Source organism: Dioscorea cayenensis, chromosome 8 (assembly GCF_009730915.1).
Source record: "Dioscorea cayenensis subsp. rotundata cultivar TDr96_F1 chromosome 8, TDr96_F1_v2_PseudoChromosome.rev07_lg8_w22 25.fasta, whole genome shotgun sequence".
Classification (NCBI taxonomy): Eukaryota; Viridiplantae; Streptophyta; class Magnoliopsida; order Dioscoreales; family Dioscoreaceae; genus Dioscorea; species Dioscorea cayenensis.
The window spans coordinates 4,002,795-4,016,395 of NC_052478.1; the positions used below are offsets into that span (position 1 = coordinate 4,002,795).

General features: G+C 36.5%; 1 protein-coding gene across 1 annotated transcript; it reads left to right on the top strand.

Moving 5' to 3' along the window:
• The first annotated feature begins 9,515 nt into the window (after window positions 1–9,515).
• Window positions 9,516–12,671, top strand: LOC120266475 (actin-related protein 2/3 complex subunit 3). Its single transcript, XM_039274108.1, has 4 exons — window positions 9,516–9,648; window positions 11,676–11,784; window positions 11,877–12,146; window positions 12,285–12,671. Exons 1-4 carry the CDS (start codon window positions 9,646–9,648, stop codon window positions 12,428–12,430), a joined length of 528 nt encoding a protein of 175 aa, XP_039130042.1. The 5' UTR covers window positions 9,516–9,645; the 3' UTR covers window positions 12,431–12,671.
• The last annotated feature ends 930 nt before the right edge of the window (window positions 12,672–13,601 follow it).

Sequence of the window (13,601 nt, forward strand, 5' to 3'; positions counted from 1 at the left end):
ATATAAGAACAAAGAAAAAAAAAAGAAATCACGTAGTAAATGAATCGTCTACCAGCCTATGGATTCTCAGTTTTCAAAGTCTGACACATATAACCTATGACCATTTATTCTCTTTCAAAACAGGGTTTAGCACCAAAATGATGAAAAACCAGCAAATACCTAAATAAAAACAAAGTCTCTCGAGTACTCTTCGCCCTTTATAAAAACTAAATGTAGCAAGAATTCAAACCATAATAGAAATGACAAAGCAACCATTAAAAAATCCAACAAATATCAGCCTAGTTAGGCATTTAAAAAAAATCTCAAACTATATTACAGGCAATACATTTCCCTTCAAGCTACAATCGTATTAAGAAAATCCAGCAGACATTTGCAAAAAATTTTGTAAGCAAATAACATTTTCATCTAATATTAATGCCGAAACAAAAAAAACGGATTACATGAAAATGACAAGTTGGCGGAGTGTGTCAATAAATTGAGTGCTTGACTAACAAGTATATTCGAATATACAACATTAGGTGCCTGATACGATCAGCTAAAACCTTTACGATGGTGATAATTTGTGTGCATTTAACATACACATACAAAATGTCTCAAATTAATACCTTCATAGCAATTATCTTTGCTACATTAAAACCCAAATATCAAATAACAGCACAATGACAAAGTCGACCAAACACTGGGTAACATTTTAAAAAATAGATTGAAAATTAGGCAAAGAACCAAAAGCAATTACATATTCAAAAGAGAACTGACATGTGCAATTGAAGCATTTAAACATGGCTCAGATTCACTTGTTGTTTGGTCATAGAATTTCAACCAAACAATACAGCTCATGAAATTAACCAGCCCTCTGAAATGGAAGAGTTCCATAGGTTGCCAGCAAGGTAGCTGGCAATCCAAGCAAGCTTGTCATTACCATCACACAGAGAGATGATGTATACATGGCTAGCGGATGCAGCTTCAGCCACACAAAGATCACAAGGTGATTCACATCATCATCACCAGCATGAAGGCAAACTTCTAACCCACATGGAAAGAACAAAACTGGTTTGCCCCACACTTCAAAGCCAATTTTTTTTAGCAAGCAAAAACTAACCCGCAGTTTGCAACTATTTCAAAGAACGACGGCATCATAGTTTAGGCCTCCTTAACCAACATACCTCATCCAAGCACAAAGTTATCCAGCCAGAACAGCCAACGAATACATCTGCAGTAATATAATGATGCAGTGGTTGCCAGCAGACTGCAGATCAGCAGCTGGCCATCCAAACTGCTTCATCATTTCCATCATTTTAAGAAGAATATCTGAACCAACAAATAAATCGTAGAGAATATCAGTGCCTCTTTTGGAAAAATGGAAGTCACAAATACTCGCAACAAAAATAAAACAATGCTCAGATTCGCCTTCTTCAAGTCACCTGATTCCAACCAATTACCATAGCTCAACCAATGCATTGGCTCTCAAAGTACGTAAAGGTTACAGCGGTTGCCAGATAGGTAGATGACCAAGCTGGCCATCCAAGCTGTTGGGCCGTTCACATAACAAAGAGATTAACTTGGTCAAGAGGTGCCGTCAGTAAAGCAACAATCACCTCCAAACATGCAAAAATTACATGCACTGGAGCTTAGCATATCCTCATCGCCACTAATGTGTATATGTGTATGTTCTCAAGTATGCAAGTGACAGTGACCGAGGGCTAGCAGATGCCAAATTGACAACAAGCACCCCTAACTCAACTGAATTCAAGAACATGGACAGGCATGGAGCGAACCCATACGCATACATAGCACAGGGTTGTCCAACACAGCACCCACAAACACTCGAGGAATTTTATTTATCGCAACAATAAAGACGAGAGAGAAAGAGAGATGCAATAGTGGCTTACCTGACGCGAGGCAGATGAGGATCAAGCATAATTATTATGCCAGATTAAGCCAGGAGTTGTTCTGTTTTTAAATAAGCAAAAACGAAAAGCAATTAAGAAATCACCGCACCAATAATCAAGCGATAAGACATTAGACTTCAATGCAGCAGCTCAAGAATTCGACTCCTTCTGCCTGCATGGCCGAGCTGACATAATAATAAAAAAAAAACAAAATAAAACAAAAAAACAAAGGCAATTAAGAATCTAATAACATAAGAATGTTAGAGAAACAATTAAAACGAAAGAGACAAATCCACAGACGATTGGAAGATACTCTCATAAGAAGAACAGAGGCTTTTCAGATGAAGGGTTATAGAATACGAAGATATCGACCTAAATGGAATAGTTCCCTAGGTTGCCTGCAAGATAGCTAGCATTCCAAGCAAGCTTGCCATTACCATCACACACAGAGATGTATACATGGCTAGTGGCTACACCTTCAACCACACAAAGATCGCAAGGTCATTCATATCATCATTCGCCGGCATGAGGACAAAGTTCTAACCCACATGGAAAGACAAAATTGTTTTGTCCCACACTTCATAGCCAAATTTTTTTAGCAAGCACAAACTAACCGGCACTACGCAACTATTTCAAAAGAAGGACGGCATCATACTTTACGCCTCCTTACCCGACATGCCTCTTCCAAGCACTAAGTTATCCAGCCAGAATAACCAACCGATACATCTGCGGTAATGTAATGATGCTGCAGCAAACTGCAGATCAGCAGCTGGCCATCCAAACTGCTTCATCATTTCCAATATTTTACGAAGAATATCTGAACCAGCTAATGAATCACAGAGAAAATTAGAGCATCAAACAAACAAACAAAGCCATAGATGGGGGCCAAGTTGATCACTTCAAACTAGATATAGATGCAAAGTTTGGAGTTGATCACGACCTCAATTAATAGAGTGACTAATAGTTCCAAACTCAGCCAAGTCATTCAATACGAATATGAATCTATAACTCAAGGTATCTTATCCAAACTTTTCAGTAATCAGCACAACATATTGTGTAGGGTTAAAACATTATATCAAAGTTAATTAATACATTCATTTGCCATATGCCTAAACATTCATGATTACCAGGGGCAGCAAGTAAAACTAAAAAAAAATTCACCAGCAATAATAAGTAAAGGTCGCAGCGGTTGCCAGCTAGGTAGCTGGCCATCCAAGCTGTTGGGCCAATTACATAACAGAGAGATCAACTTGGTCAGGAGCTGCAGTCAGTAAAGCATCAATCACCTCCAAACAAACAAAAATTACATGCATTGATGCTCAGCATATCTTCATCGCCACTAATGTGTGTGTGGGGGTTCTCAAGTATGCATGTCACCTGATTCTGACCAATCACCATAGCTCAACCAATGCAGTGGCTCTCAGGTACGTAAAGGTCACAGCGGTTGCCAGCTAGGTAGCTGACCATCCAAGCTGTGTGTGCGTGTGTTCTCAAGTATGCATGTCACCTGACCCCAACCAATCACCACAGCTCAACCAATGCATTGGCTCTCAGATAAGTAAAGGTCGCAGCGGTTGCTAGCAAGGTAGCTGACCATCCAAGCTGTTGGGCCATTTACATAACAGAGAGATCAACTTGGTCAAGAGGTGTGGTCAGTAAAGCATCAATCACCTCCAAACACACAAAAATTACATGCACTGACGCTCAGCATATCCTCATCGCCTCTAATGTGTGTGTGTGTTCTCAAGTATGCACGTCACCTGATTCCAACCAATCACCATAGCTCAACCAATGCATAGGCTCTCAAGTACGTAAAGGTCACAGCGGTTGCCAACTAGGTAGCTGGCCATCCAAGCTGTTGGGCCATTTACATAATAGAGAGATCAACTTGGTTAAGAGTTGCGGTCAGTAAAGCATCAATCACCTCCAAACACACAAAATTACATGCACGGGTGCTCAGTATATCCTCATCGCCTCTAATATCTGTGTGTGTGTTCTCAAGTATGCATGTCACCAGTTTCCAACCAATCACTATAGCTCAACCAATGCATTGGCTCTCGTGACGTAAAGGTCGCAGCGGTTGCCAGCTAGGCAGCTGGCCATCCAAGCTCGTTGGGCCATTTACATAACGTAGAGATCAACTTGGTCAAGGGGTGCGGTCGAGAAAGCATCAATCACCTCCAAACACACAAAAATTACATGCACTGGTGCTCAGCATATCCTCAACGCCTCTAATGTGTGTGTGCGTTCTCAAGTACGCATGTCACCTGATTACAACCAATCACCGTAGCTCAACCAATGCATTGGCTCTCAGGTACGTAAAGGTCGCAGCGGTTGCCAGCTAGGTGGCTGGCCATCCAAGCTGTTGGGCCATTTACAAAACCGAGAGATCAACTTGGTTAAGAGCTGCGGTAAGTAAAGCATCAATCACCTCCAAACACACAAAATTACATGCACGGGTGCTCAGCATATCCTCATCGCCTCTAATATGTGTGTGTGTTCTCAAGTATGAATGTCACCAGATTCCAACCAATCACTATAGCTCAACCAATGCATTGGCTCTCAGGTACGTAAAGGTCGCAGCGGTTGCCAGCTAGGTAGCTGGCCATCCAAGCTGTTGGGCCATTTACATAACAGAGAAATCAACTTGGTCAAGAGATGCGGTCCGTAAAGCATCAATCACCTCCAAACAAACAAAAATTACATGCACTGATCCTCAGCATATCCTCATCGCCTCTAGTGTGTTTGTGTGTGTTCTCAAATATGCATGTCACCTGAAAATAATAATAATAATAATAATAATAATAATAATAATAAAAAGAAAGGCAATGAGCCAAACACAGTCCACTATTAAAACTTGCGAACATATTTTGAAAAAAACAAGAAAACCAGTGCCTCTTTAGGAAAAATAGCAGTCAAATGCTTGCAACAAAAATAAAATAAGGCTCAGATTCGCCTTCTGCGAGTCACCTGATTCCAACCGATCGCCATAGTTCAACCAATGCATTGGCTCTCAGGTACATAAAGGTCGCAGCGGTTGCCAGCTAGGTGCTGGCCATCCAAGCTGCTGGGCCATTTAAATGAGAGATCAACTTGGTCAAGAGGTGTGGTCAGTAAAACATCAATCACCTCCAAACACACAAAATTACATGCACGGGTGCTCAGCATATCCTCATCGCCTCTAATATGTGTGTGTGTTCTCAAGTATGCATGTCACCAGATTCCAACCAATCACTATAGCTCAACCAATGCATTGGCTCTCAGGTACGTAAAGGTCGCAGCGGTTGCCAGCTAGGTAGCTGGCCATCCAAGCTGCTGGGCCATTTACATAACAGAGAGATCAACTTGGTCAAGGGGTGCGGTCAGTAAAGCATCAATCACCTTCAAACACACAAAAATTACATGCACTGGTGCTCAGCATATCCTCAACGCCTCTAATGTGTGTGAGTGTTTTCTCAAGTATGCATGTGACAGTGACCGAGGGCTAGCAAATTTAAACTAAAAGGGTAAGAACTAGCAAACCTCGCAGCTAGTGAAGGAGATGGATAGGGTTTGAGAGAAAAAGGAAGACTTCACAGCGATCGGAGAGATCAAGGGCGTACTTGTGAAAAATAAAAACTATAGACAAAACCCTAGGGCATTCACATACCTCACCCTCGCAAGATGGAAAAAGAGGGGCTAAGAAACAAAGGAAACCTCGCCGTACCATGAGGAGAAGACTGAGAGGAGTGGAAAGAAGAGGGGAACTTCACAACGATCAAAGAGGTCTCTAGGTTGCATCTGCGAGAAAAAAAAAAGAAAGAAAGAAAGGATTAGAACAATCATTTACTCCACCGTAACAAGATCGAAAGAGAGGGGAATACAAAACAGAAGAAATCGCCCGAACCTGAGGAGGAGATGGAGAAGATTCCAGGGAAATGAAGAACCTCACCACAATCAGACGGGGTTTCAAGGGCATTCAAATACCTAACTGTCGCAAGATCGGAGGAAAGGGGAAGAGGCAAAGAGCAGACCTCCGGCAAGAACTCCAGAGTCTCCGGCGAGAACTCCCAGAGAAGGAGGAGGAGGAGGAGGGGGAGGAGGAGAGAAGGAAAAGAACAAGGCATCGGGATTTGCGTTCAATGGGATGGGATGGGACATATATAGAGAGAGAGAAAGCGGGACGCGGTAATGAAATGAGACCGTTGGGAAACGTTCTCAAACTAATAAATTTGAAAAAACAATTATGACAAATTAACCATCAGATTTTTTTTTTTTAAATTAGTAGGTATTTGGATTTTGGAAAAAAGATATTATTATTACAATTTTAAATTTTGAAAGTTAAAAATAAATAACAAATTAAAAAAATCATGTCAGATCTTTAAAAATTAAGTAGGTATTTGGATTTTGGAAAAAAAAAGATATTATCATCATAATCCTATTAAATTTGAAAAGTTTAAAAAATAACAAATTAAAAAAACAATCATGACAAATTAACTATCAGATTTTTTAAAAAATTAAGTTGGTATTTAGATTTTGGAAAAAGATATTATCATTCAATTGGAAAGATATTATCATTCAATTGGAAAAGTTAAAAAATAACAAATTAAAAAATAATTATGACAAATTAACTGTCAGAATATTTTTCAAATCAGTATATTTTTAAATATGGGAATCATTGCTAATAAACTTGAAATAACACTTATGACTTTAAAGATAAAATGTTAAAAAATATTATATGTTGGTTGTTTGTTTCATGGGTCGTGACGGTAATTTGAAGAAACGTTCAGTTACTCATGTGGATAATTAGATTTGTATGTCTTGAGTTTGAAGGCTTGAATTTATTAAAAATATTCATAACGAAGTTATTAAAAATATTTATGATAAAGGAATTTCATTAATGCAACGTCTATATGAAGGCTTTAATTTATTAAAAATATTCATGATGAAGTTAATTAAAAATATTTATGATGAAGGAATTTCATTAATGTCACGTCTATAAGAATGCTAGTTGTCTCGTTGATTATATGCTTTTAATTAGTTTGTTTGATTTAGTTTTTCACATAAATAATGTTAAAATTCATTTTGCCATTTATATATTTAGCGGAGAGGTTTCATTTTGACCCCAACATTTGTAATGAATTCAATAAGGTTTTAACAAAAAATATATTAAAAAGAAAACCCAGTTATAGAATAATTTAATAGGCCATATCTTCTCCTAGGGGATGCGCTATTCATTTTTAGTGGACTTATTAAAAAAAAAATTCTCCCACAACACTATCACTCTAGATTAATCAACTTATTACAAAAACCTTACCTTTATGTGACAATCTATGTGCCATAACAGAGTTAAAGGAGACAATGATAATGTCTCCTAATTCTTGGGTTTGGATGGTAAACTCCAGTAAAGCCACTCTGATTTTTGAAATTTATATGCACTTAATTCTAGTTATGATTCCAATGATCAATGGCAGGGTAGGAGCAATCTTTGGAGACTAAATTCTTTTACTGGATCTAAGTTTTTTATCGGGCTTTTTTTCCTCAGAAGACTCAAAACTCGAAGCTTTCTTCATTCTCTAAATTTGATTTCGGATGAGAATTGTGATCTATGTGATAATGGCATGGAAAATATTAACCACCTCTTCAATTCTTATCCCAAAACTCTTTGTAGTTTGGGATGCTATCAAGGAAAGGACACATATTCAAAGTGCATTTTTTTATAACATCTCCATAGGTTTCTTGTTGGAGAATATCTCTTATGATAAAAACTTTTGGGTTGCATCCTTAATTACTAAGGCCTCTTGGTTTATATGGAAATCCAAATGCAATCTTATTTTCAAGTGTACTCCTTGGGATCTCAATTGGATCGCCATTGATCATATGGGGGATTTTAACAAGTTTGCTTGCTATCAACGGGAGATATTCTTCCTTAATCACTTTAATTCCATTTCCACTAATTGCTATTTTTTTTTCTGATGGTTTTGGGTTAATAGTGACCTTATAGGAGGCTTGGTTTTGTTATTGTTAATTCTAATAATAGAATCATTGTTGTTGTCTCCTCTAAAATTGAAGTTGAATCTACTTTTGAAGGTGAGCTTTGAGATGTAGAGATTGCTTTCAAAGTGGCTGATAATTGGGGTTTAAAGCTTTGTTCAATTTTCACATATTACAAAAATCTTAAACAAGCTTTTGATCAAGCAAATAATGATATCAATTGGAGATGCAGACATTACATTGTTTCAATGAAAGCTACTTATAATTTAAACAACTCAGGCTTCTTTGTTATCCCCCGTATTTGGAATGATTTGGCTTATTGCTTTACTATTAGAGGAAAGGGCTCCCATTGTCTTTCTCTTTATTATTAGGGTCTTGATCTTCTTAGGTGGTTGATGACAACCATTTAAAAAATTGATTATAATATGTAACTTTTGTTATGTGTTTTTTAGTCCGGGTTTGCTAGTCGTTGCTCTTTTTGGTTTCCCTTTGCAAGCTTTATCGTCATTTGTTTAATAAACAGCTATTGAGTAGCTATTTTCATGCAAAATAAAGAAATAAAAAAAATAAACAAAAATAAAATATCAAAGGGCTACTACCCATCTCAACTTTGAAGAGGCCTTTAAATTATGGCACGCAAAAGAATGAACTGTTGACAAATCCATGTTGACAAATCCATGAACTAGAAACACAATCACAAATCTCAATGTCGCAAAATTAAAAAGAAAAGGGAAAGAGAAACAACATACCTCGTCAAAGTCTCAAAGAAGAACTCTTATGTGGGTAGATCAAGAAGAAAAGGAGAAGGAAGGAAGAAAGAGGGAAAATAGCATGGTATCGGTTTGCATTCAATAGGGAATATATATATATAGGGCGAGAAAGAGGGAGACGGTAATGGGGAACGATCTTAAGATAATTTTTTCAACTATCAATGGGAAGATGTTAAAAGTAATTTGAATTTTGCCACCAAATTATAGTTTAAAATTAAATTAAAATTTAAACATGTATAGTTCTATTAGGTATTTGGATGCACTTTAATTCTCCTCAATTCTCAAAATTTTGGCTAATATGGTGCGTATGAGACTTTTTTTTAATCATTCTAAGAGAGAGTTGATGCTCCATCTCTCACCAAGCAAGCAAGAGGGTTACTATCAATTTATTGGAAAGGTGTTGATCATAAACTTTTTGAGAATAGAAAGTTTAAGTCAAATTAAATACGATAAAAAAATTACTTTTAGACAATTGCATTTGGAATTTGTATTATTATTGAAGATATATTATTATATATTTTGAACTTGACGGCATTGTTAGTTTAATTTTTTTAACTTTGTTTTGATCGTATGTATCTATTGCACAAATATATATACACTATAAATATAGTTGACAAAAATTATGTTTTTAGATAATAAAAATACCAGAGCTAAACTATTTTTATAATAATTAAATAGTAATGTTGCCATTGTTATTAGTAAGAATCATAATGATTGTATATCAAATATTCTAATAACAAAATAATGACAATAACAATCCAATTTGGGATAGGAATGAATCACCACTCTACTTTTGCAAGGGTGGTAAAAACAATCTTAGTTTTAATTTTGGATACAAAATGGCAAAGATTCTTATGGATGGCCCATCTCATATGGCCCGGCCTGCTTAATCACACAAGCTTTGAGATTCGGAGTTCACAATCAAAGAGTGAATTGATTCATCCGAACCCTTGGGGAATTTTCTTCACGCAATTCCCTTCTCATCTCTTCGTCGCCGGAGAAGCAACCCAGCAATGGTACTCTCTCCATCTTTCCTTTAGATCTAGGTTCATGCCCCCGAATTCGATTGAATTCTACTTGAATTCGTTCAATTTTTCTCCGCGATTTGATTGATCGGCAATTTCTTTACAATTACTCTGTTATATTTCATAATTGCTCGTTGATTTGTGCCCATTTGTTCATTTTGTTTTGAATTGGTATTGCTGTAAAAAAATTATATAATTTTACATGTATGTTTGATGAATGCCATTTCTAAGGATGCATCTTCAAGTGATAATCATGAATTGCTGTGATTTTTAGTGAAATGGAGTTTTGTGGATTCAATTGAAAGCCTGATTGGTTTTTTGTGGATTGTATTGTATAGAAGGTTAAGAATTTGTGAGGTCGTTGGAGAATTCTTTGTCCCTGACTGTTGGTGTTCATTTCATCCCTGGTAATCAGTCTAGGGTTCCTGGTTCTGCTGGTTGTCTCCCATGTTTAGTAAATTGAATGTTTAAATTAGTTTAAGCAATTTTTTATTTTTTTTATCTTGATCTTGATGTTTCATTTACATTTATGAGCAGAAATCCTGTAAATACACCGGCTGAGTGATTAACTAGAGAATTTAGTCTGGAGAAGTGAAGGTGGTTGCTTGGGTTTATAGTGGGCTCAGCTTTGTCGCATTTCATTTTATAAGTGGCTGTCCATAATTCATTTTGGGCCCTTTCATAGCTTCAACATCAAGTTTACCAAATTTGCAATGTTTGCCGATGCAGTTTAGGCTATTTGTTGTTTAATTGGGGTGATTAGTATAGTGTGCTTTTGGGTTTTAAGAGATGAAGAAGCAGATTTATGGAGAAATCATGAATGATAATGAAATGTTTCTGTCATCTACCTGAGACTGAGATTCACTGTCAACCCTAGATCATTCCATTATCTACGAGGTCAGCAAAAAAGTTGAATAGCCAGAGTGATTCAAATCTTCTGTGAAAAATAGGTACACGATAAAAGTGCAACCAAGATGATGGCCATACTTGATTATAAATGATATTAAAGAGGCATGATTGTCTTCTTCCTGATGTCTTCTTTATGTGAAGTTGAGATATGGTGGAATTTTAAAATTAATGGAGTTAAGATAGGGCAACTCTTGAAGAGGGAGCAACTCTTGTTGCATGGCCTAGTGGAAATGCATGCATTAGCAATTGTACTGCATAAAGCCTCTTGATGAAATGAAAACTCTTTTTTTGGATCTATCGGGCAACATGTAGCAGATAGAGTTCTCATTACTCAACAGTCAAGATAAATATAAGGTTTGCATCACATTAAATTATTTAGGAAGCTGAAAGCAAAATTTTTTCTTCAGAAAGATCAAATCCTCTCGGATGACTGTAGTCTGAATTCCATCGCTTATGGATCATTGTGTATGATTTTGCTTGAGGAAGGATGGGAATGATGAATTTTTTTTCCTAATGCATTGTTTCTAGAGCATTTTCAAAACTCTTAACATGTTGCAAGTATGACGAGAGAAGATTTATGAATGTAGCTCATGATTTTTTATGTTACCTTAAGAATTGGACTCCAATAGATTATTTTTACAGCTCCAGTTGAGTGAATGCAACATATTTCTGGAAGCTCACTGGTTGTCTATGATCAGGTTGGTTGCCAAAGACTAATGCCCAGGTAGGTGAAGATGGTGAACATTTTGTCTGAGATGGGAGTTGTTCGTCCCAAGTTTTACAGCTTGCAATTTTTTGCATTGGCGGCTAAGTAATTGCTTTTATTGGTTGATTCCTTGATAGCCAAAGGCTATGGAAGTTGCCTGTAGTTTGTTTGAAAATCCTTAGAGCCGTAAGAAACTAGAATTTTGGTGAAAAGGAAAGACAAAAATAAAAAAAAATTGCTCTGGATGAAGAAGATAAACATTTGGAGTGTGTTGAGTATGAAAAATAAGCTGTAGTTGTAGTCATAAGCCTAATTTCTTAAAATGATTCATCTCCCTGCAGATTTATGTTTTAATTGCATCAATTTTCATACTTGTTAATTTGATGTTTTGTTGGTATGGCAGGTGTATCATTCTAGTTTTGTTGATGAAGAGGGAATCACCAAAGCTTGTGGCTGCCCTCTACTTCCCCTGAAGAGTCATATCAAGGGTCCTGCACCAGTCTCTGAACAAGGTGATCAAGTTTCTGCCATGGTATCTGAACTTCACACCCCTTTCCATCCATTTCTCACTTGTCCGATATCTGGGTCATGTATGTTTTTTCAGATAAAGTTGACATTGTTGATGAAGCAATATCATTCTTTCGAGCAAACGTCTTCTTCAGAAACTTTAACATTCAAAGTTCCGCTGACAAGCTTCTCATTTATTTAACATTTTACATTAACGTGGCATTGAAACGGCTCGAGGGCTGCAGAACTTTAGCTGTAGGAACCAAGGCGATTATTAACTTAGGTCTTGAGAATGTTCCCGTGCCGGGAGAAGCTGGCTTTCCTTTTGGTGGCCTCTTTTCCCTCCCTCAATCTCAGGAAGAAGCAGGTTTCTCTTTAACTCCTCAGACTTATAGCTAAATGTTCATGTTGTGATCTTGCTATCAATGTCTCGTTTTCAAAGAAAATAAATCGATCACCTTTGCTAAGATGTCTTGCCGTTTGTTTATTCTTCTCATAAAAACAGAGATATTCAGGAATTACCTGAAGCAGATAAGGGAAGAAACAAGTGGGAGATTGCTCAGCTGTGCTTACAGGCCCAATGGCACCCCAAACAAATGGTGGTTGGCATTTGCAAAGAGGAAGTTCATGAACACCATTGTTCCTCAGTAGTTCACTTTGCTGCTCATTGAACAAAGTACAGCTTGACTTCATTGATCATCAGGTATGTATTACTAGAATGCTTTCTACTTGTACTGTTCTTCTTGCTTGGTCTCTTATCATTTCCTACATATATATGTTTAAAGAGCATGTCGATGTATCAAGTCATTGGTTTAAATTCTCATATATATTTTTAAGCATAGCCTTTTTACTTTCTGTGTTCATAAAATTACCCCCGAATTTTTACAGTTCACTTGTTTTCTGCTTCTTGCTGAGGTTAAAACTGCAAAAAACTTTGTCTTGCTTTTTTCATGTTGAAACCAATAGTTTGTGATAGAGAAGTTTGATGCAAAGTAATACAAAATATTGCCATTTGATGCAAATTGGACCATGAAATGGAATGATGAGTCATCATGAGATGTGTTTTGGACCAGGTCTTAATTTTGCTTAAGGTGAACGTTTTTAAGTAGGTCTTGAGATGTTATCCACATGATATTATCGTACAATATAAGTTATTAACGTACATGCTCTTCATCGTCACCACAATGTTACATCAACATCTTCCAACTTACCAATTTGGAAATATTCTTTAAAAATAAATAAAATATTTGGGAATTTGGGTAAGGAAAATATAACATAAAATTTAAATTATAAAAACTAGCTCTGCCCCAAAGTACAAACTCTATTATTATATGGAGCAGGCTATTATACACTAAGTAAATTTATAATTAGAGTATGTGTAGTAAAAGAGTGATCTGTGTATATATAATATTTCAAAGATATCTTCATTAAAGAAAATTTAAGATAATGATAATAAGAAGATTAAATCATTTTTACTGACTGGTTGAACATTATTCTCAAGTGGAATTGAGGAGCATCTTGTTAAATGATTGTGCTTGTTATTTGTTTGTTTAGCATGGATGGGTAGAGTATTGGAGAATGATTGTTAGGAAACAAGTGAGGAAATTCGAAAGCAAGTGAGAAGTTTGACCTTTTTTTTTTTTTATTTTAACCAATTATTTTGCCAAAAAAAAAAAAAGCTTGATGTGTCTTTTTCATAATAGTCACTCTTGTGAATAAAATAATTCAAAAGCATAGTGGTACCTGCACATTTGATTTTTGACTTAGGGCAGTCAAGAGCCAAGCCAAGGGACAATTAGACTGACCTGGGGTGCATGGATCC

Coding starts and splice junctions, on each gene's coding strand:
- LOC120266475 (XM_039274108.1), top strand. Junction 11,785..11,876: donor TGCACCAGTCTCTGAACAAG/GTGATCAAGTTT, acceptor ATGTTTTTTCAG/ATAAAGTTGACATTGTTGAT. Junction 12,147..12,284: donor TCAATCTCAGGAAGAAGCAG/GTTTCTCTTTAA, acceptor TCATAAAAACAG/AGATATTCAGGAATTACCTG.